General features: G+C 37.9%; 2 protein-coding genes across 3 annotated transcripts in view; one reads left to right on the top strand and one right to left on the bottom strand.

Annotated features, from left to right (window-relative positions):
- hexb (hexosaminidase B (beta polypeptide)) lies at positions 1-17,583 on the top strand. Of its 2 annotated transcripts, none has more exons than XM_053484935.1 (14): positions 1-295; positions 995-1,143; positions 7,660-7,725; positions 8,053-8,099; positions 8,199-8,309; positions 10,762-10,863; positions 11,904-12,036; positions 12,534-12,714; positions 13,076-13,162; positions 13,250-13,322; positions 15,313-15,490; positions 16,448-16,538; positions 16,910-17,014; positions 17,133-17,583. In XM_053484935.1, the coding sequence occupies exons 1-14, from the start codon at positions 45-47 to the stop codon at positions 17,194-17,196; spliced, it is 1,638 nt and encodes a 545-aa protein (XP_053340910.1). In that variant the 5' UTR covers positions 1-44; the 3' UTR covers positions 17,197-17,583. The 2 variants fall into 2 exon arrangements, with proteins under 2 accessions (XP_053340910.1, XP_053340911.1); XM_053484936.1 differs by lacking the exon at positions 15,313-15,490 and adding an exon at positions 13,948-14,122 and having other exon boundaries at positions 3-295.
- Positions 17,341-21,946, bottom strand: part of gfm2 (GTP dependent ribosome recycling factor mitochondrial 2) — a 16,264-nt gene continuing 11,658 nt past the window's right edge. Inside the window, exons 15-20 of the mRNA XM_053484934.1 lie at positions 20,827-20,903; positions 20,572-20,710; positions 18,632-18,820; positions 18,102-18,217; positions 17,821-18,003; positions 17,341-17,718 (exon numbers count right to left, since the gene is read on the bottom strand). Coding sequence (XP_053340909.1) covers positions 17,590-17,718; positions 17,821-18,003; positions 18,102-18,217; positions 18,632-18,820; positions 20,572-20,710; positions 20,827-20,903 — 833 coding nt within the window. The 3' untranslated portion in view covers positions 17,341-17,589. The remainder of the gene's footprint in view (positions 17,719-17,820; positions 18,004-18,101; positions 18,218-18,631; positions 18,821-20,571; positions 20,711-20,826; positions 20,904-21,946) is intronic.

Here is a 21,946-nt window from a genome sequence, read left to right on the forward strand (position 1 = left end):
TACGGTCGCATGCCTGAAGTCACCTGATAGTGAGCAGGATTTTAATGGAGACAATGCGCGCGTTAACGCCGTTTGTTTTTGGGACGCTGTTATTAACGGTTTCTCTCGCTTGGCTGCTTGATGATGTTGGGGAGACACAGCAGGAGACAAACGGAGACTCACTTTGGCCGCTGCCACAGAAATATCAGACAAACCCGACTACATTCAAACTCAGCGCTTCCAGCTTTCACATCTATCACGCTAAGGGGTCGTCGGCAGGACCGAGCTGCAGTCTGCTCCAGAACGCATTCCGCAGGTCTACTTACTGATAGAACCATACAATTAGCCGTTTTTGTTTTGTAAATGTTGTTCCCGGAGTCAAACATTAACAAACCGGAAGTGGTCGCATACGAGCGCTACATAAATGTGATATTTTTATGGAAGTTAGAGTTAATGAGTGAGTCTGAGGTGAGACCCTGACATGGCATGTGGTGACACATTAAGAGCAAGCAGACTGATCTGTGTGCCTCTGGATAATGAGAATATAAATCAGCAAACGTCTGCAACTGTAGTGTATTGTAAAGCAGTGCTTAGTGTCTTAGAGAGAGCTTTAGTATGGACACTGTGTTTAAGTCTTCAGCTGTGATTGTCTGATCTCATATCAGATAATCTTCTAACACTGCACAAATCACAATAACTGTCCATTGCTTGTTCCAATACACAGTAATTAAAAAGCAATTTCACTAACCAGATAAAGAAAGGTCTTTGGTTCATGTGTTTTCAGGGAGTTTTTCCCAGATGTCTTGCTTAATAGTGTTTTGTTGTGAGACAGTGCCTGTGGTTAAAATCTCTATGCAAATAAAACCGACACGGAACGTTACAAGTACCTTGGCACATCATTGATCTGGTTTGAGAATAACCTCCATTGAATAGAAATCTTCATGTCTAGTTATACCTTTTGTCTCTTTAGAGTAGTTGTCACTTGAACATGTTCATCTGCGTTCTTCTCTTTTAGGTATTTTAATTACATCTTTGACAATGTAAAGATTCATGGGAAGAACAAAAGGAATGTGTTGGATTCCGAGCTGACAGAGCTTCAGGTGCAGATCACATCTACTGACCCGGAGTGTGACGGGTATCCGAGTCTAAAAACAGATGAATCCTGTAAGTTCCCTTTTCTCTTTTTGTCTGAATACTTTTTATTTCTTGTTTTTTTTTTTTTCTACTGTAAGGGAGTTGATTTCTTGTGACATTTATAAAATTGCATGATTAAGCTTCATTATACACATAGCAAATGAACAACAGAATTGCTATTCAAATAGGACTTGTGGTATTGGTAATCCACTTCTGCTAATCCAACGATTAACTATACTCTAATCCAATACATGACATCTTAAGAGCTTTAACCAAGTTTCAGGATGCTTTTTTTTTTAAAATCATGCAGTTTTATACTCATGTAGATCTGATGTGTTCCATATACAGTGAACCTTGGATTACGGGCATAACTCCTCGGGCTCATATTTCAAATCACTCGTAAACCAAATCGAATTTTCCCATAAGAAATAATGGAAACTCAAATTATTAGTTTCACAAAAAATAAATAAATAAAAAAATTAACACAAAATATGAAGTAAAAAATTTATCAACTTAACGTACCCTTAAAAAAAAAAAAGTAAAAATAAATCCAGACAGATAAGTGTTTCTGTGTGTGTGTGAATCTAAAGTAAGCTCCCTCTCCCTCTTCACGTCTTACACAGTTACCCTTCCTCCACTCTTTTTACACATGTGCATGCACACAACAGAAACGCTATTTTATTGGAAAAATAAACAAGAAATCTCTCTAATGACACTCAATTGAGCAACACACTAACAAAATTCAATTCAATTCAATTTTATTTGTATAGCGCTTTTAGCAATTTTCATTGCCGCAAAGCAGCTTTACACAGTCAAAAGAATTATTTAAGTTTGTATGAAATGTGAATTTGTATGAATCAAAATGGTCAGTTTGTCCCTGGTGAGCAAGCCGAGGGCGACAGTGGCAAGGAAAAGCTCCCTGAGATGGTAATAGGAAGAAACCTTGAGAGGAACCAGACTCAACAGGGAACCCATCCTCATTTGGGTGAAACAGAAAGCAGTAAATGATCTGCATTTATACAGTGTGTAGGGTGGGAGGCAGTTCAGCTATAATAGCTGATGTTAATTGATGTTACTATGGAGTCCAGGTAGTTATTGAAGACTCAGGTAGACATGTAAGAAGTTCCAGTCATGAACTATCGAACTGTCAAGTCCCCAGAGAAACAGTTGCCAACACCAGTCAAGGCCAGAACCATTTTCTAAATCACTGTTGTAAAGTTAAAACAAATGAACCTGCACTTTACCTTTGAAAAGAATCACGACAGAGCAGTGTTTCTGTGTAGAGCAAAGAGAAAGACTGTGTGTGTGTCTGTGAAGGCGAAAGTAGGAGGTATGTGTGGGGCACGGTGTCTAAAGACGCGTGCACAGACACAAAGAACAGGCTGAGCCTTGAGCAGAGAGAGAAAATGGATTTTTAACCTTTTAAATGAGACTTGCTTTTGCTTTACATTTACATGTACACACGCATACAGACACAAAATAAAATGTTTAACGTGCAAACACATGGTCACAGTATTATAGTAAACAGTACACACGTGCACGGATGTTGATTATACCAGTAAGAGACGAGCACTAAGACCCAGCAGGGGATACAATTGCACACAATTCTGCAGCGCAAGAGAGCGAAAAACCGTTGGCTCAGTTGTAATTACGAGACGCTCTGCGTCAAAACAAGAAGTGCATGCGTGATACACGATACTTTGTACTCGTAAACCAAGACTTGTTCATTGTCCAGTCAAAATTGATTAAAAATCTTTTTTCATTTTTAATCCAAGATTTTACTGTAGTCCTAAACTTGTTGTATAGATCAGACATTAACAAACTTAGTAAGGCCGTGAGCTGCAGCAGATTTTCCAGTTATAATTGCGATAATCTGCTGCAGCTCAAACTGTTTGTCAGCTCTGATCAAGATTCAAGACTAAGATACATGAGTAATATAGTTTATAATAATAATAATAATAATAATCTCTATTATTTAAATGGCCTTGCTTAATTAGTTCTAGTCACATTATAAATGTAAACATTTGATCAGAATATTTTATTTAGAGTGCTTATTTACACAACTGAAAAACCTTTTCCCTTTTGTTATTGCAAGCTGTTCTTGTTACCATGCATGCATGTGTGTGCATGTGCTTATATTTCTACATACAGTGCACCATTGTACAGCAGAACTGTCATGACTTGTGCATGCAAGCGCGGCACTGCGGTGACACGTGAAGAAACTCATTTACTCACACATACAGTGAGAAACCTGCTAGGCTGAGTTGGCTGTTGAAATCTACAGTCATGTCCTGTTAAAAAAAGCACATTGCTGCATGCCGAGCTGATATTCTGTTGTGTTATTTACATGTTCTTTGCTATTTATGGGCTTTTATGCAGTGGCTTTACTGTTCTGCTTGAGATTAAATTAGGTTATATGTTATATGTACAATCAGTTTACCTTCAGTTCACAATCAGTTTAAAATAAAATAAATTTTTATTTTAAAGTCAGAGTTCTTGAAATTATTTTGTGTTCAGTTTTTTTCTAAAAATGAAAATGATTATACGTACAAATGCTGTTGCTTTGTGCTTATGATTTTACTTTTCATTTATTTAAAGTCACCAGAATGCAGGAAGAGCTGTCTTTGAAGAGCTCAGGTTTTGTGTGTGGAAGCCACACATGTCTTTCATCTCATGAGCAATTCACAGGAAGGCAGTTATTTTGGGTTAGCACTTAGTGATTTTGAAATACTTCTACTAGTGGGATTTATACGATAGTCATTAGGTCTCATATAATCTCAAGACATTGATAATGCAAAGTTGTGAAAAGATTTTTGATATCTCTAATGTTTCAGCTGTGGTATGGCCTTAAACTTATGGCAAAAAGTGACTAATAACTTCCTTACCTATATAAAATTATATAGTTATAAAATATCTTGTCATAATGATAATCTTAACAAGCTCAATATGATGTCCATCATATTAAGTGGCTTAAAAAAAATAATAATAATAATTTTTAAGCATGCTCATCATTGCTTGCCACAATTTTTTTAAACTTTTGAAATCATCCCTATATTCTTATTTTAAAGGTTGCCAAGTACTAAAGTTTGTCCTATTAAAACATAATTGAGCTCATGCCAGTAAATATTATTAAGTGTGCCGGCACACACTTATTACTCATCTCCCCTAGAAATCATTGAGCAAATGATTTATTATATCCCTGAAACTTTAGACCGTTTCTCGTCCCGCAGTTCTGAGACGACCCACACGTATGTTACACCGTTCCGTGCGGCTCGCTCGGGAATGGTGTACTATGACTTTTGGTGTGTGTGTGTGTGGGGGGGGGGGTCGTCGCGCGGTACTCCCAATATCCCCAAAAAACCTGCCCCTAAACGTCCCATAGACTTAACATTGGGGCTGGCCTCTGCTGTGACATCACGGCTGTGACTATGGTGCACCGACCACGCACTGAATGGTGGTATCCACGCACATTAGAACTGACCTGGCCGTCGCAGAGGCACACTTAAAATTTCTTCATTACTCTTCTCCCCCAAAAATCATTGTGCAATCCATTTATTATATCCCTAAACATTTGCAGCGTTTCTCATCCAGCAGTTTCGAGACGACCCACACGTGTGTTACACCGTTCTGTGTGGCTCGCTCGGGAATGGTGTGCTATGACTTTTGGTGGGGGGCCGTCGGGCGGTGCTCCCAGAATCCCCCAAAAACCGCCCCAAAAAATCCCATAGACTTAACATTGGGACCGGCCTCTGCTGTGACATCATGGCTGCGACTGTGATGCAATGGAAGGCTCGACCACGCACTGTGTGCCCGGCCGTCGCAGAGGCACACTTAAAATTTCTAAAGAAATTTTCGCTCTCTAGTTTATTATTATTATTATTATTAAGTGTGCCAGTGCACACTTATTACTTTTCTCCCCTAGAAATCATTTCGCAATCGGTTTATTATATCTTTAAAAGTTTGGACCGTTTCTCGTGTGGGTTGTCTCGAAACTTTTCGCTCTCTATTAATTATTATTATTATTAGGGCCCAAGTATTATGACATCGGCTCGATGACTCCATTACTATGGACAGGACAAATTGGTCTCTGCTGCTATTAGGACGCCTCACAAAAGATTTTGTGGCACAGCTCATACACACTTGCACATATAGATTTCACACCTGGTACACTGTTAGATCTCATTGAGCTGAACAATTTTCATCATGCATGTCATGGGCTCAACTCAACACGAGGTCAGATAATTTGGGTCATTTGCAAAACAAACATTTATGACATTTAATACACATACTATATACTACACACATAAACTACACATCCTACACAAACGATTACTGGCCAAAGCAACTGTGCCATTACGATCGCCACCAAACCTGACTTATCGTTGCTTGCAACTATATTTTTATAACTATTATAACTATTATGTTTTTGAATATTTTATTGTTTTTCTTTTTTTGCCCACAGGTCAACACCATTTAACTTTGCTTTTACAAATTTTTACGAATTGTTCAGTCTTATTGGTCACAAAGCATTCATTTGTATTCTCTAACAACAGCGCTGGTAATATTGTTAATTTCATTGTAAATTACCATATTAATGATTTCAATTCAATTTTATTTGTATAGCGCTTTTAACGATTTACATCATCACAAAGCAGCTTTACACAATCAAAAGAATTAAGTTTGTATGAAATGTGAATGTGTATGAATCAAAATTATTTGATTGTCCCTAAAGAGCAAGCCTAGGACGACGGCGACAGTGGCAAGGAAAAACTCCCTGAGATGGTAATAGGAAGAAACCTTGAGAGCAACCAGACTCAACAGGGAACCCATCCTCATCTGGGTGAAAACAGATAGCAGGGATTGATGTGCATAATAATATGCGAGACTGGAAGTTTAGTATAAGAGGAGATGTGTAAGATTAAAGTCCAGTTTGTTCCTGGAGGCTCAGGTAGACTGTGAAAAATTCCAGTCCTGAACTATTGAGCGACTGAAGTCACAGGTCCTCAGAGAACAGCTGTCTGCATCAGTCGAGGACAGGACCACCTTCATGGAAAAGTGGAACCAACCCCAGTCACCACACGCGTTCCAGGCAGACCACACAGGGGCATCCATGTGATGAGATCTCCAACCAGAAGCAGGACTCCAGGATGAGTTAGAGAGGTCCAGCGGGCAGAGGGGGTCTGGATCACTGGCAGCTCAGGAGCGACATGTATAGCTCGACAGAGAGATAGAGAGAGGAGAGAGCAGAAAAGGAGAGAGCAAAGAGATGGAGGAATAACAGTTAGGTATGGTCACAGTCGAACAATGTAAAAAGTGAATGTATATTTAGTGCAGAGTGCAAGCAGAGACTCCGGCAGAACTAACTATAGTTAGTGATTTGATAGGCACGGTGGTGTAGTGGTTAGCACTGTGGCTGAGGGTTTGAGTCTCGCCTCATGTCTGTTTGCATGTTCTCCCCATGCTTGGTGGGTTTTATCCCATAGGCCAAAAATATGAAAATTAGGCTAATTGGTTTTTCCAAAGTGTGTGTGTGTCCTCGATTGGCTGAGACCCATCCAGGGTGTACCCTGTCTTGAGTCTCCTGGGATAGGCTCTAGGCCCCTGTGACCATGTACAGTCTAAGTGGTTTAATGAGTAAATGTTTTTAAGGATGAAGGATTTACCACATAAACAATTTGCTACAAATAATTTGCTATCTGACAATTTTTTTAAAGAAGTTTTCTGATCGGTGAGAGATATAAAAATGAGTGGCAGGCAAGGGGAAAAATAAAGGGTCATGAAGGCTTTACACAATTAGTGGATAGTCCTGGGGGATAAAAAGAAAAACGGCTTTGCTTAGCTTTGATTAGTGCATTGTGGTGGCCAGTTTGTGTGTGAAAATCATTCCTCATGTTCTCAGAAATACTCTTTCACTTCTTGAATCCTGGAGTAAGGCCATCAAGAAAGAAAATGCGGTGATGTGATAAGTACGTTGAGTTGATCAGCTGACTTGATTATATTTCCTTATAACCTTACTGAATAAACCCCAGATCATAAAACTGCCTCCAGAGGCTTTTCCACCGAGCACTGCAGTATGCATGATTGTGTGCGCCGTCTTCTTACCTTACCTTTCTTACCCTGACGCGCCCATCGCTTTGGTGTAGGATCAGTCTGAACTTCTCAGATCATGTGACCTTTTCTCCATTGCTCCGAAGTCCAATATTTATGGTCCCAAGAAAATTCAAGCTGTTTGATTAGTCTTACTTACAAGTGGTTTTGCTATGGTTTAGTCTCAATTCTGTATTTCACTATTTAACATTGCTGTGATAAAACATTTCTTTCACAAGGTTCACTGTTCAGCACTCTCTATCCAGCTTATAATGTATTGGGTAGTTCTTAACTCAATTCCTATCATCCATTTCTAATCTTCTCTGTAGGAATATTTTTGTTTGTTTGATAATTTGACCCTTCTGAAATAACGACTTGTTTGTTTTCGCCCAGTGAGTTTTGTTTAAATATATAATGTAACACCATTTAACCATTTGATGTGTTTTAATGTTTACATAGATCAGCTCTCAGTAAATCAACCCACAGCTGTTCTTAAGGCCTCAAATGTATGGGGAGCTTTGAGAGGTAAGCTGACCTCAGTCTGATTAAATATTACTATTCTTTCAGAGCACAATATTTCATTTGCTGTGTGTGAATGTAATTGCATAGACAAAGGAATTATGACAATCATAAAAGTGTTCAGAATATTTTTTACAGTGTTGTGCATAAATTGTACTTGGTAACCTGACTAATTTTACAGAATACTCAAGATTTTACAGCATGATGTCATCCGTATATGATGTATGTGATTCATTTGCATGGAGAGACTCCAGGATTTTGTTAAAAATGCATGCCTTTTGTAAAAAAAAATTTTTTTTTTACACATCCTATCTATAACTTTACTTTTTGAAGGACTTGAGACCTTCAGCCAGCTGGTGTATGAAGATGGATATGGAGCTGTAAGTTTGTTACATATATATTTGATTTATACATGATGCTCGTACTTCTTTCAGTAATGAAACTCGTTAGATTGTACGTTTGACATCTCGTTGTCTCAGGTTACAATCAATAAGACGGACATTTCTGACTTTCCTCGTTTTGCTCATCGAGGCATCCTCCTGGACACATCCCGCCACTTCCTGCCTCTCAAAGTCATTTTGGCCAATTTGGTAAGATGACTCTCTACCTATTAAAGTGTGTTTGAGCATTTATGAAGCATATAAGTAGTAACGCATCACACCACTCTTTTTTTTTTTTTTTTTTTTCTTTAACAGTTTGCCAGTCATATTTAATTCTTAGGATACAATGCCTTGCAAAAGTATTCACACCCCTTGAACTTTTCCACGTCACGTTACAACCTCAAACGTACATGAACTTTATTGGGATTTTATGTGACGGACCAACACAAAGTGTCACATAATTGTTAATTGGGAGGAAAATGATAAATGGTTTTCAAAATATTTTACAAATAAATATTTAAGTGTGTTGTGCATTGGTATTCACCTCCATTTGAAACCACATTTCACTGTAATTACAGCTTCAGGTCTTTCGTTGTACGTCTCTGTTGTTGTAAGCTTTGCACATCTTAAAGGGAAATTGTTGCCCATTCTTATTTGCACAACAGCTGTAGCTCAGTCAGATTGGATGGAGAGCATCTGTGAACAGCAATTTTCAGGTTTTGACAAAGATCATCAATTGGATTTAGATCTGGACTTTGACTGGGCCAATCTAACACATGAATACGCTTTGATCTTGTAGCTGTCTGTATGTTTAGGGTAGTTGTTTTGTTAGAAGGTGAAGCTCCGCCCAGTTTCAATTCTTTTGCAGACTCTTACAAGTTTATGATTTTCCTGTATTTGACTCAATCTATTCTCCCATCAACTCTGACCAGTTTCCCTGCCCCTGCTGAAGAAAAGTATCCCAACAACATGATGCTGCCCCACCATGCACAGGATTAGTTTTCTGCCACAAATGACATTTTACATTTAGGTCAAAATGTACAATTTTGGTTTCATCTGACCAGAGCACCTTCTTCCACATGTTTGCTGTGTCCCCACAATACTTGTCGCACACAGCAATCGGGATTACTTATGGCTTTCTTTCAACAACGGATTTCTTCCCTCAGTCTTCCAGACTCACTCACTCACTTATCACCTATACCACTTCATCCTGTATTCAGGGTCACAGGGGAGCTGGAGCCTATCCCAGGAGACTTAGGGGTGAGACGGGGTACACTCTGGTCAGGGTGCCAATCCATCACAGGGCACACACACAGACACATTCATGCACACACTATGGGCAATTTGGGAATGCCAATTAGCCTAATTTGCAGGTCTTTGGACTGTGGGAGGAAACCGAAGTCAGGTGAATATTTACTATTTAGGTGACTTCTGAAGGCAATTGGTTCCCTTAAATTTTAGTTATGGGTATCAGAGTAAAGGGGGCTAAATACAAATCACACTTTTCAGGTTTTTATAAAAAAAAAAAAAAAAAAAATTCCGCTTCACAATTATGCACAACTTTGTGTTGGTCTGTCAAATAAAATCCCAATAAAATACGCTTACGTTTGTGCCGTAACATGACAAAAAGTCCAAGGGGTGTGAATTTCGAGGCATAGTACAGTTAGAAAATTTGATGATCATCAAGACTTTTGTTACAATGAGAAATATTAGGGTGGGGTAATTGCCCGTTAATTGGGCGTATATAGGGCAAGAGAAGTTGCAGGTGTGCAGAACAAGGCATATGGGTGTGTGTGTGTAATATATGAAAGAATTATATAGGCTATATAAAAAAAAAAAAACTTTTTACAGGCACACTGGCAAATAATTGAACTCAAAGATAATTCTATCACTGCACTAAGTTCACCCTTAGTGTGATCAGCCATAAAGTCAGTTTTACAATATAACTAGACTAGTGATGGTCATGAGTTAATCAGCATTTCAGGGCTGCTAGTTACTAAGCATTTACTATAGGATCATGACGTCCCCCACAATTCCTTTTTTTTCCCTTAAATATATGCACATTTGTCACCAGTTGTACATGCAATGCCGTTCTTAACACATCTATTCTCAGTTTCTTCAAGTCTACAAGTTGCACCTCTTCAGTAGATTCACCTGTTAAACTGGTTCTGATGTTTTTACTAACAGTTGTCTTTTTTGTCCGTGGAGTATATTATGCACCTCTGCTCTTCATGATGATCACATGTCCACCGTTATGGATCTTATGACTGAACACAAAATATTCATCACAAGATCTGGGTTTAGTTTCATCATGAAAACGGACCAAAGTTAAAATTAGGCAAGATGTCAGGGCGGTTTGCAGTGTCAGATTTAGATGGCTACAGCTAACTGTCAAACCACACTACCATCAAAATGGTTGGAAAGTGTCTTGGTCCTACCAGCTAGCGTTTAAGGTTTAAAAGACCCTCAAAGTACAGAACTAGGCTTATATATGAAAACTATGTACTATAGAATAATTTCATGTTTTTATCTTTTGACAGCGAAGACTGTACGATCATGAGAATAGCAGACAACTATATTTTCTTTGTGAAAAACAACCCGTTTTTAAATGTTTCTTACAAAATGCATTGTGTAACCAAATGTTCTCATGATGTCTTTGTAGGAAGCCATGGCGATAAACAAGTTTAATGTTTTCCACTGGCACATTGTGGATGATCACTCCTTTCCCTTTTTGAGTCAGTCTTTCCCTGACCTCAGTCAAAAGGTGAGCTGTTCTGGCAAACTGATACGGCTTCAATGCGCTAGATGTAGGACACTTGTAGAGCAGATTCATTTGCAGAAAAGTGGTCACTCCCGAAGCAAAATGCACTATGCACAATTCTTTATTCTTAAAAAAAAAAAAAAAAAAAAAAAAAAAAGGTAACTGTATGTAAATGTAATTCCCCTTTCACTTTCATCTGTGTCTTAAATGCAATCACAGCCCTAAGCTGTACTGCAGATGTGGGATCTGAAAAATGACTTTCCTGTAGGTGTCATGATCTGTATATTGAAATGCAGTTTACTGGAACATTGTCTTTTCTCTTACTGTACTGAATGCTTGAAAAGGTGTATTAGAATTCTGACTACAATATTATATAAATGTTAGTATGATCACAAACTACTTGTACTACTAGCTCACAAAATGCCCCTAGGTAGTCATGTTATCAAATTTCAGTAAAGGTTTTTGTTTGTTGGGAAAAAAAAACACCAACCGTATATTAACTATTTAAAGCAGCACAGCCTTCATGTGCACGTGATCGTTTAGTCATTACTTAATTATCGTCTGGAGAAAAGCAGGTTGAGCAAGATATTTGTAAATTAGAGTTCATTTGAAGAACAATTGCTTTTTGAGGTTTTGTAACAACAGTTTAATTATAATAAACTTTTCTGTAATTTAATTGTGGCCATTTGATTCAATTTGCCCCACTGCACCAATTAGTTAACCGCTTTTTCTGTATAACTGAAGCTACATGTTTTACTGAAGCTGATATACTAATAATATAGAATATTACGAGTTTGTTTTCTAGTTCTAAAAATTAGCTCATCTCATTCCGTTGTTTTCTGTCTTGGACATATAGAGGGTAAAGTGAAAATGTACACTAAAACAAGCTTAAAGAAATAGGAATAACATTGTGGTTGAAACCGCCTGATCCCCTGGTCTGGTGTAATTTCCCTTTATTGTCTTAATTTCCCTTTTTCTTTAGTGCACTTATTTCAAGTGAGCTGTGTTTCTTGTCTAATATATTACGTTTTGTGTTGTCAAAGGGAGCCTATTACCCATACACACATGTGTACACACCGGCTGATGTGAAAATGGTGATCGAATTTGCTCGCATGCGAGGCATTCGAGTCATTGCCGAGTTTGACACTCCGGGCCACACCGAGTCATGGGGAAAAGGTTGGTGAAAAGTTGCAATAATTTGAGTTATATTTTTATTTAATAAAAAAAAAATTCTGTTAATTTCAATATAAATGTGCTTCTTGTATAATTTTTCATATGCAAGAAGGTAAACAAACAGTAAATGAATTTGAGTTTAGTTTTAGGAAGTTGTTTAACTTTGTCATATGGTCTAGTTTCCAAATTATACTCTGCTCATGTACGTTTATCAAATTTACACATGTGGCTTTCAGTGAATGGAAAGTTTAGAACTAATAATCATGCTTGATTCTTCAGAAATCAACTATACTGTAGATTTTTATATATATATATATTTTTTTTTTTGTTAGCTACATATTAGAAATAGCATCCCACATGCTTCCAGTGTGATGGATGATAATAAGTAAACACACACTCCTGCACTAGATTTTGTCATTTTCATCAAAATTGAATACATAAGATGCATATGAATTGTAATGCTTGAAATGAAAGGCCTTGTTTTCTCTTTAACTTTGCAGGTCAGGCTGGCCTTTTGACCCCATGCTATTCAGGCACCACTCCTTCAGGAGCCTTTGGTCCAGTGAACCCCATTCTCAACTCCACATATGAGTTTATGACACGGTTCTTCAAAGAAATCAGCACCGTTTTCCCTGATGCCTACATCCACCTTGGGGGAGACGAGGTCGATTTCTCCTGTTGGTGAGAGAAGATACTAACTGGACATTGTGCACCAAAACTAACTAATTTTTATTGGTGATGGAAAAGATGTGTAAAAAGAAGTTAAATGGTGATGCGCTGCACTCTCTTTTGGATGTTTGCAAAACATCATAAGCACAAAAAAATATTCTTGTACTTTACTACTATTTTACTATCTTATACTATTCAATTTTTGTGAAATATTTGGGTGAACATCAAAACTGCATATAATGCACATGGTTGATGTTTGAGTTCTGAGACACTTCAATCATTGGGTCTTGTTTCTGCAAACCAAGGAGAGAGGATTAAGTAAAACCTACCGAAAAGGGAGTTTATATTTTTGTCATTTTCTATCGTCCTTTAGGAGGTCAAACCCTGACATTCAGAAATTTATGGAACAGCAGGGCTTTGGCCAAGACTACAGCAAATTGGAATCCTACTATATTCAAAGGTAGATCTCATCCTCTTGATAATTCGGTATGTAATGTCTCCAAAAAAAATCACTAATTTATGATGTACAATATGAATCTAACTTTAGGCTGCTTGATATTGTAAAAGCCACTGAAAAGGGCTACATGGTCTGGCAGGAGGTTTTTGACAATGGTGTTAAGGTAAGCAGTGTTTTTTTTTTTTTTTTTCTTTAAACTGCAGAGAATTTATGTAATCAAGAAATATCAAAATGCCAAGCTGTGAATGTCATTCCAAGCAAAATCACTGGGTGTCAACACATAGTAGTATAGTAGTGTGTTAGAAAATGCAAGATCACAGAGATGGTTAGAACTCATGGTGTTGGTTATGGGTATCAAAGTTAAAAGGACAGTTTAAATTTTATTTTTATTAAGGACATGTCATTTATGACATTGGTTCCTCTTTTTGTGTTACGCTTTGTAGGTTTTACTTAAAGATGGTTCCAAATAGTTGTTGGACATTTGAAAATACTATTCTAAAATATGCTTAGGACTTTAAGTGGAGTGTTTTCTTGTAATAACACATTTTGTGGCTAACTTTCAAGTGGTGTTCTGTTGTTCATATAGCGCTACGCTTACACCACATGGTACTACGTTGTGAATGGTATAAATATTGATTTGCTCTCATTATAAGCTTGCCCCAGCTGCAGTGCCAAGTACGCTTGCTTGCTTACCTCACTAAACCAGCAGCTTTTTTTTTTATTTAATTAATTTTTTTTTAATCAGACTTGTTTTAAAAACCATCCAATAAGTTGTGTGCTTGTTGCAGCTGAAAGCTGACACAGTGGTGGAAGTTTGGATAAACAACAAGATGGAACAGGAGCTTCTGAACGTGACTGGGGCAGGTTTCAACACCATTCTAGCTGCCCCATGGTACCTGGACTACATTAGTTATGGACAGGACTGGCAGAAGTACTACAAGGTCGAGCCGCTCAGTTTCGATGGTTGGTGCTTTTAGTGACTTGTGTGCAATTATAGACTACCTAGAATATAGATTACCCTATTTCTTTCTTTATTTAAGTTGAATTTATCTTGTCACCTGTCTGTGAAAAATAGGTGACACAAAAGGATGACTCTGTTGTCTCGCCTAAACTCGTAAAATCGTAAATGGATTTTACGAGTTTAAGCATACAATCTGTCCATACATCTTTAAAAGATTCAGTTTTCAAAAGTTACATTCCTTTTATTTTTTTAGTAAGCCATGCTGTGTCATGCATTTATTTGTTGTTGTTTTTTGGGTGGGATTTGGGCACTTTGTAGATGCATTACATTTAGTGATGTTGGTCTTTTCCGTGTCCTCTGCATACTCTGTGTATTTACGCTCTGTTGAGTGATGCATATAGCCACTCCAAACCACGTGAGCCCAGCGACCGCATCTTTTTTCGAACTGCTTGCTCACGCACCGTTGGGGTCGACATAACGCACTTGGGGGGAGTCCGCTTCTTCCACTTGTGTGAGCTTACAGATGCCCCTGATTGGCTGTAGAGCTGTGATTAATGTCAGTGCACGAAGTATCTCTCATCCCTCCCCTCTGAGAGAGCTCAGACAATCAGCTCTCTAGACCTCCGGTTGTGAGAATTTACAACGTTTTTCAAGTCAAAAGTCCCATGAATGCTTCCAGACTCTCTTGATGCTGCTGTTTCTTATGCATGCAATTAACTTTTATGCCTTATTGAATACCTACACAGTACATTCACCCTAGTCAAGGCTAATTGCTGAAGCTTGCTACCAGTGTGTGATGTTCAGGAGGAAGGCAGTGTAGGCTTTAATCTTTGCTAAGACCTTAAAAAAAATCACTCTGTACAAACACTCTAGTCAGGGTTTTGTTGATGAATTTGTAAGAAATTAAACTTTACGTAAAAAAAAAAAAAGAATTGTATAGTTAATTGGTGGGTTTTTGCTTGTAGGACTTGGATAATACTATTACTGTACCTTTAACCTTTGGTGCTAACACTATTTATTTTAGAACAAGTTTTAGTAGAAGCAGAACAAACTATTTAATATATATATATATATATATATATCCCTACATATATACCCCTACTTTCACTCATATTAGCCCAGTGCTTTTGCTTGGACGAAGAAGATGCATGCTGTTTGCAAGCGTAATTTGACTGTGTGTGTTTCTGCGTAGCTGAAAGCAGACACACAGATCCACGTGTGGAAGATGAAGCCAGACTACAACATTGAGATGGCCAAGATAACTGCAGCTGGGTTTCATGCCCTACTTTCTTCTCCCTGGTACCTAAATCGCATCAGCTATGGCCAAGACTGGCTAGACATTTACAAGGCTGACCCTCAGAGTTTCGAAGGTGTGAGAGGATGAATCTAAAGAGAACTTTTAATGTAATGGTAGAATGTAACATATGGTTTAACTATGTTAAGGCAGTGTAGTATGGGGATTTGCTTTGGTAACATGAAAGAAGGAATCAGTCTCCACCATACAGTAGGTTGAAAAAACTAAAAGATAACTAAAGTCACTTCAGTGCACTGTGTGGAGGATTTTATCTCCTCTAACTTGGGAGTCGCAAGGCTTTTATACCCATGATGAGTGTACTTTGAACGTCCTGTACTATCACTCACCAGAAAAACAAAATGGAACCAGGCATGTGCTATTTTATAACTGATCTCTTCCTAAGGTCAGGCTGAAGAGTTTGATTCTGAGTCACTGTTGTACAGAAAAAGTATAGCACACCTTTGGAGAAAATTACCAACAGACCACCCTCTTATCAAATCAATTGTCGGAATATATGAGGAGTTAATTTTTGATGGTTATTTTAAATAATAAAACAAAGATTAGTGTGTGTTTCAGTGAAGCAAGCTAGAGCTTTGTTGTGAGTTTTGTTTTTGTATTTATAAGTTATTACTGTAATATTAAATGAGCATCACCCAAACTGATTCTTCCAAATACCAAAGATCCTCAATGGCTGCTGTGGAATGTGCTGGATAGGCCTTACTCAGCAGTAAGACTCACATTAATTTAAGTCCTGATGGGAGTCTGGATGTAAATAAATGTTACGAAACTGAATAAGCTTATCAGAAGGATGCCACGGTGCGACAGTCTCAATTGTTAAAAGCGCTATACAAATAAAAATTTTATTGAATTCAATGAAATTAGTGAGTGACTAATATAGGTAATTTTTATTTACATTTTTTTTAATATAATGTATATTATTTTATATATATATATTTTTTTTTTAAATAAAAACCATAATGGTATATGAAATGATTTTTATTTAATTGAATATTTTTTCTATACCATTCCTCAGGCTCAGCAGAGCAGAAGAAGCTTGTGATTGGAGGAGAGGCATGCCTCTGGGGCGAGTATGTGGATGCCACCAACCTCACCCCACGTCTATGGTAAGTTTATCTCACAAAACACATTATGATCTGTGTTTAGTGTTTACATTCATTCCACTGTTTTATTTCAATTAAGTGCCTGATGCTAAAAGTTTCTCTGCTTGCTCAGTAGTGCCTTTCTCCATAGAGAAATAGCAAACTAGTTAGCTAAGCAACTTCCATGTCACACTCTTGCAGTAGGCTGTGCAAGTGAAACGATGATGCTGCAGTTCAGCTCTGTAGAACAGCAGGCCTTTGTAACATGTAGATGTAGATGTTCAGCTTCTGCACAGCACATAAATTCAATCTTGCACATAATTTCTAATGAAGTATAAAATGTGTTAACATTGTGCGCTGGGAAATTTATGACGTGTGTATGCTCGATGTTGCAGGCCACGGGCCAGTGCTGTAGGTGAAAGGTTGTGGAGTGATGAGAGTGTGAAGGACATCAGCAACGCCTACTCTCGCCTGGTCAAACATCGCTGCCGTATGCTTAGGTGAGTCACAAACACAAGTTCCTAAAAAATTAAGTTCATATTCCTAACAAAAAAATTAAAGCAAATATTGAAGCAGGTCATCGTGGCAAATGTCTAAATTGTAACGTTTCCCTCTTAGGAGAGGCATCCCTGCAGAGCCTCTGTTTGTGGGCTCTTGTCCACATGAATACAATGGCCTGTGAGCTCCACAACACCAGTTTTAGACCAGCATTATAACATTTCTACAGGACCATGCTGATCAGGAATGGCAATCATTTTTCTATATGCACACACTAGGACAATTTTTCATTGTAAATGTATCAGGTATATTTCAATTCTCACCTCTCTAAATTTGGGTTAATTGTGTAACATTGGTTTTCTTTTTAACACTGAAATAACTGACACTGAATAGTTATCCTATTGATTAGTAATTTCTGTGAAGAGGACTTTAAGCATTTGAAATACTTTAATGTGCACTTTTTATGTTTTATATTTGAGTAGGGCAAAGACATGCTTGTATGACAGGGAAACAATTGTAACAAGCATCTGTTTATAAAAAGAATAAATAAAAACTTGAATTAGTCCATGAAGCAAGCTTATGCCAGGCCGGCCATTTTATTGAGCAATGCATTCTGGTCCTGAGGGTTCATGGGGTCGTAGCTGGCCAGCTCGAGTGAAAAAGTAGCATTTCCTGAGGTCAAAGTGCGCAGTGCAGTGGAATAGCCCTGGAAACACCACACACAGCAAATTAATTTCATATCACTCTTCAAATTTTCCCTTTTAAAAAAAAGATTTTTTTTTTTATTTCTAAAACTAAACACACTCACCATCATCTCTGCAAGGGGTACAGTTGCCAAAAGCACTTTGCTGTCATGGCGACTTTGGATGTCTTGGACTGTTCCTCTGCGTTGAGCGAGGTCACCCAGCACAGAGCTCAGATACTCCTCATCCACTGTTACCTCCAATGACATCACAGGCTCTAAGACTTGTCCTCCTGCCTGTTTCAGCCCCTACACACAGTCCCATGTCCATCAAGTAGAATAATTAACCTGATGCAGCTTTTTTTTATACCGTGACAACCATGAGACACAGACTGTAGGTGAAATACCTTAAGCATGCAGCGAGACACACAGGCTGATACCATGGCCAGAGAAGTGCCGGGTTCCACACACACACTGCGGATCACAGTAAGGACGCCCTGCACAGGGTAACCTAGCACAGGACCTGCAGAACAGAGCTAGTTACAGTAGTTCTTAAGTTTGTACCAGCATGGAACACTGCCTTCTCTCAAAGCAAAGTGTGACTTCGGTTTAATGTACGAGTATTAATGCAATTACAATTTAGACGTTTTCTTTAAGCTTAATATCTGTGGTGGAACGTGAGGGCACTAGTACAGCTAATCAGTATTTTAGCTCAAGCTTTTAAAAACTTGACCAAATAGGTATTTGAATCCTTATTTTTCAAATTAAATTAATTCCTGTAGTTGTGCACTGATAATGCCCAATTTTGAAATTGGCATGAAAGCAGGTGAACTAATGTGTGTGTGTGTGTGTGTGTATGTATGTGTATATATATATATATATATATAAAAATAATAAAATGATGCATAAAATAAAAAATGAAAAGAAAAAAAATGACCTTGGAGATAGGCACTTTGAACGCCACTCTCTACTGCCTCTTTAAGGTTAGCTGAAATCAGGGCTTCAACTTCCTCTTCATAAGTCATATCACAAGAAGTCTTTCCTGGAGCAGACACTTCCCAGGGAGTCACCGTCAGCTCCACAGTCACAACATGCTTCTTTTCACCCAGTGTGCGATCCAGAGTGTCTAAAACATAAAAAACAGCTTTAAGCTATTGTTTCATTGATCCCTAAGCACAACACTTATCCTGCAGTTTTATTATCTATAGCAGCCAGGGGCCAGAATTGTGTTTCACTTACTACAGGTTATTTAGTGCTCTGTTTAAATCTCTTATCAGTTTTACTGACATAGCAGGGTTACACAGTACATTCCATGTAGAAAACGAAACTGCTGCTATTAAACCATATAACCAGGAAATAACTGTATATAACAGGGACACTCTTTTAGCCTTTAACCTTCCTAATATGTGGAGGGTTTTTTTTCCCTTTTCAAAACAAACTATGAATTGCAGTAAAATGGTGTATGTATATTTATTTACCAGTGCACTCTTAAACAAGAAGGGTAAATATGAACAAATTATTTACATTACAAAATGTTTTCTTTTAATTCCACAAGAAATTCCTTTACCCACTGCTGCTGGGTGTAGAGCTGTCATGGACATCTCCCGATCACACTACACTGTAGCATTTAACTTGACTCACTCACTCATCTTCTATGCCGCTTTATCCTGTATTCAGGGTCGTGGGGACCTCAGGAGGCTTAGGGCATAAGGCGGAGTACACCCTGGATAGAGTGCCAATCCATCACAGGGCACACACACGTACACTCACTCATTCACACACTATAGGCAATTATGGAATGCCAGTAAGCCTAATCTACATATCTTTGGACTGTGGGAGAAAACTGGAACATGCAAACTCCATGTACACAGAGACAGGAATCGAGCCTGGCCGGGAATCGAACCACTACACCACCATGCCACCCATTAGCTTAACTCAACTTAGTAAATTTAACTAGACATATTTTAAGTAGCGATTACATAACAACAAGGATTACCCTCCTAAAAATGTACGCAAATGTAACTAGCAGTTTTGAAAGTTTTAATCAAACTGGAAATCAATGATCAACAGTCTCCAAATCTAAACATTCTAATAGGTATACATAATCTAAAATGTTAGTCCTTATTATCTTCAAATGTATCACACACACCAACTTTACAGTTTTATTATATGTATAGATTGGCATGGCTGTACATTAAGGATATTTAAGGGCGGGGAACGTAAGATAATAGACAATAGAAGAATTATAGAACACAATATGGTTTTTGGATTTTTTTTTGTCTGTAATGGGGTTTTCACTGGTGTACGTGGCTGAGCGTGAGGTAACAAAGGCTTTGTTTCATCGCAATTGGCCCATGGAAGGAGAAGATATGCGTGTAAAACCGTTTTAAAGAACACTGTATGTCCATTAATGGAACGTCTGATCCTTAAATAATTGATGGATAACTTGTCACCAACTTGTGAAAAAGACACATCTGTCTGTGGGAACTGACACAAAATCATGAACACGTTACAGGAGCTCAGCTGGGAGTTGTTGCCACATACTGTATTTCTGACCTCACTCTAACCATTTCTACATGTTTGGGCCATTAAAGGAGGTTCTGGGAGGCCAGTATTTTAGATGTGAAGCAGGCAGTCTGATTGTATGTTGATGGTATCCAAGCACTAGTGAAACACTGGGATAAGTGCATTAGTGTAACGGGATTATATAGAGAAATTAAGGGAGTTTTTTTTGTTCTCATAATGGTGTTCTGCTATTCTGCACGACAAAAGTCTGCACTCTTCCCTGCATTCTCCATTGCATTTGTTTAGACAGTAGAGTCAGGTGTGTCAGGAGAAAAGTAAATTTAAGCACAGCTTACTGGTCAAAAGTCTTACCAGTTGCAGTCACTGACTGGTTGATGGTCTCTCTGTAGGCAACCTGCAGCGGTCCCAAATGTGTTTCAAGGTTGTACTCTCTTCTGATTCGATCATGCAGAATCTCGATGTGGAGCTCGCCCATACCACACAAAACTGTCTATTCAGGTGATTAAGGAGACAAAGTAAGAATACTAATAGAGAAAGCTATTAAAATTGTCCAAAATATTTGTAAATAAAAGACATTTGAAAATCGTGGTAGCGAAAGCTACATACCTGTCCAGAGTCTGGCTCTGTCCTGACTTTCAGACTGGGGTCTTCCCTTTGGAGGCAGTTCAACGCGTGCTCTAGATCTGCAGCGACAACCAATTATATTACGGATAAAAATCAGTGTGAGAGCAATGTACAGTATATGGTAAAATAAATGACACATCACCCTTAAATCAGAATGTGCTAATTCACACAGGATTTATAATAGCGTCTCTCTGACAGGATAGCATCTTAATAATGTGTTTGTTCAAACATAGTTTCTATATTAACAGCTCGTTCAGAGGGACGTGTACACTGGACTCTTCACATAAACAGATTAAAAAGAAAAAAATATGTAGTTTGGTTTCATCCATCCATCTAGAAACCTCTATAGTCCAACTATATGGTCTATATATCTATCATAAGTTACCACCATTGGCCTCCATGGTCCCTAGTTGAGTACAGTACTACAGTAAAGTCATTTTGCCAGGGCATATTTTTCACAATGTTTTATGCTTTTTCTATGCAATATGACAAGCTACCTTTTTTGCCTTTCTTAAAAAAAAAAAATACAGGAAGCAATGAGAGAAGCCTTTAATATAATGACTTTTTAGAGCTATCATAACATGAGCCTGTTGATGATTAATTGAATTAAATTGAAATACAGTATCTTAAATATAGTACAACCTTTCAATAATTTTCCTATAAGACTACAATAACCCAAGTTATACTTATTCTATTCATAGGTCATTTTACTTCTTTCCAGAAATTTATGTTTAAAATTAGTTTCACTAACATACAGGTTCATTATAACCACACAGCAGTTTAATCCCAATCCTGTGAGTTCTGCATGAGATTTTAGGAACAATTCTGACCTTAAAAAAAAGGATCAAGTCGAGCACCACTGTATGGGAGTTTGATGTAATCATAATGCATTAGGAGTTGATTATATTCAACAATCATCAACCCCATTTGAATTTGATGTTTATAGAAATGCATAGAAGTCAAGCAGGCTTTTATTGTCACTTTAACCATATATAGTTGGTACACAGTGAAAAGAAACAACGTTCCTTCAGGACCAAGGTGCTACATGCAACATACTGTAAATTAACAGAAACTAACTAGCTAACTTAAAGACCTAATTAGC

Source organism: Clarias gariepinus, chromosome 24 (genome assembly GCF_024256425.1).
Source record: "Clarias gariepinus isolate MV-2021 ecotype Netherlands chromosome 24, CGAR_prim_01v2, whole genome shotgun sequence".
In the NCBI taxonomy this organism is placed as follows: domain Eukaryota; kingdom Metazoa; phylum Chordata; class Actinopteri; order Siluriformes; family Clariidae; genus Clarias; species Clarias gariepinus.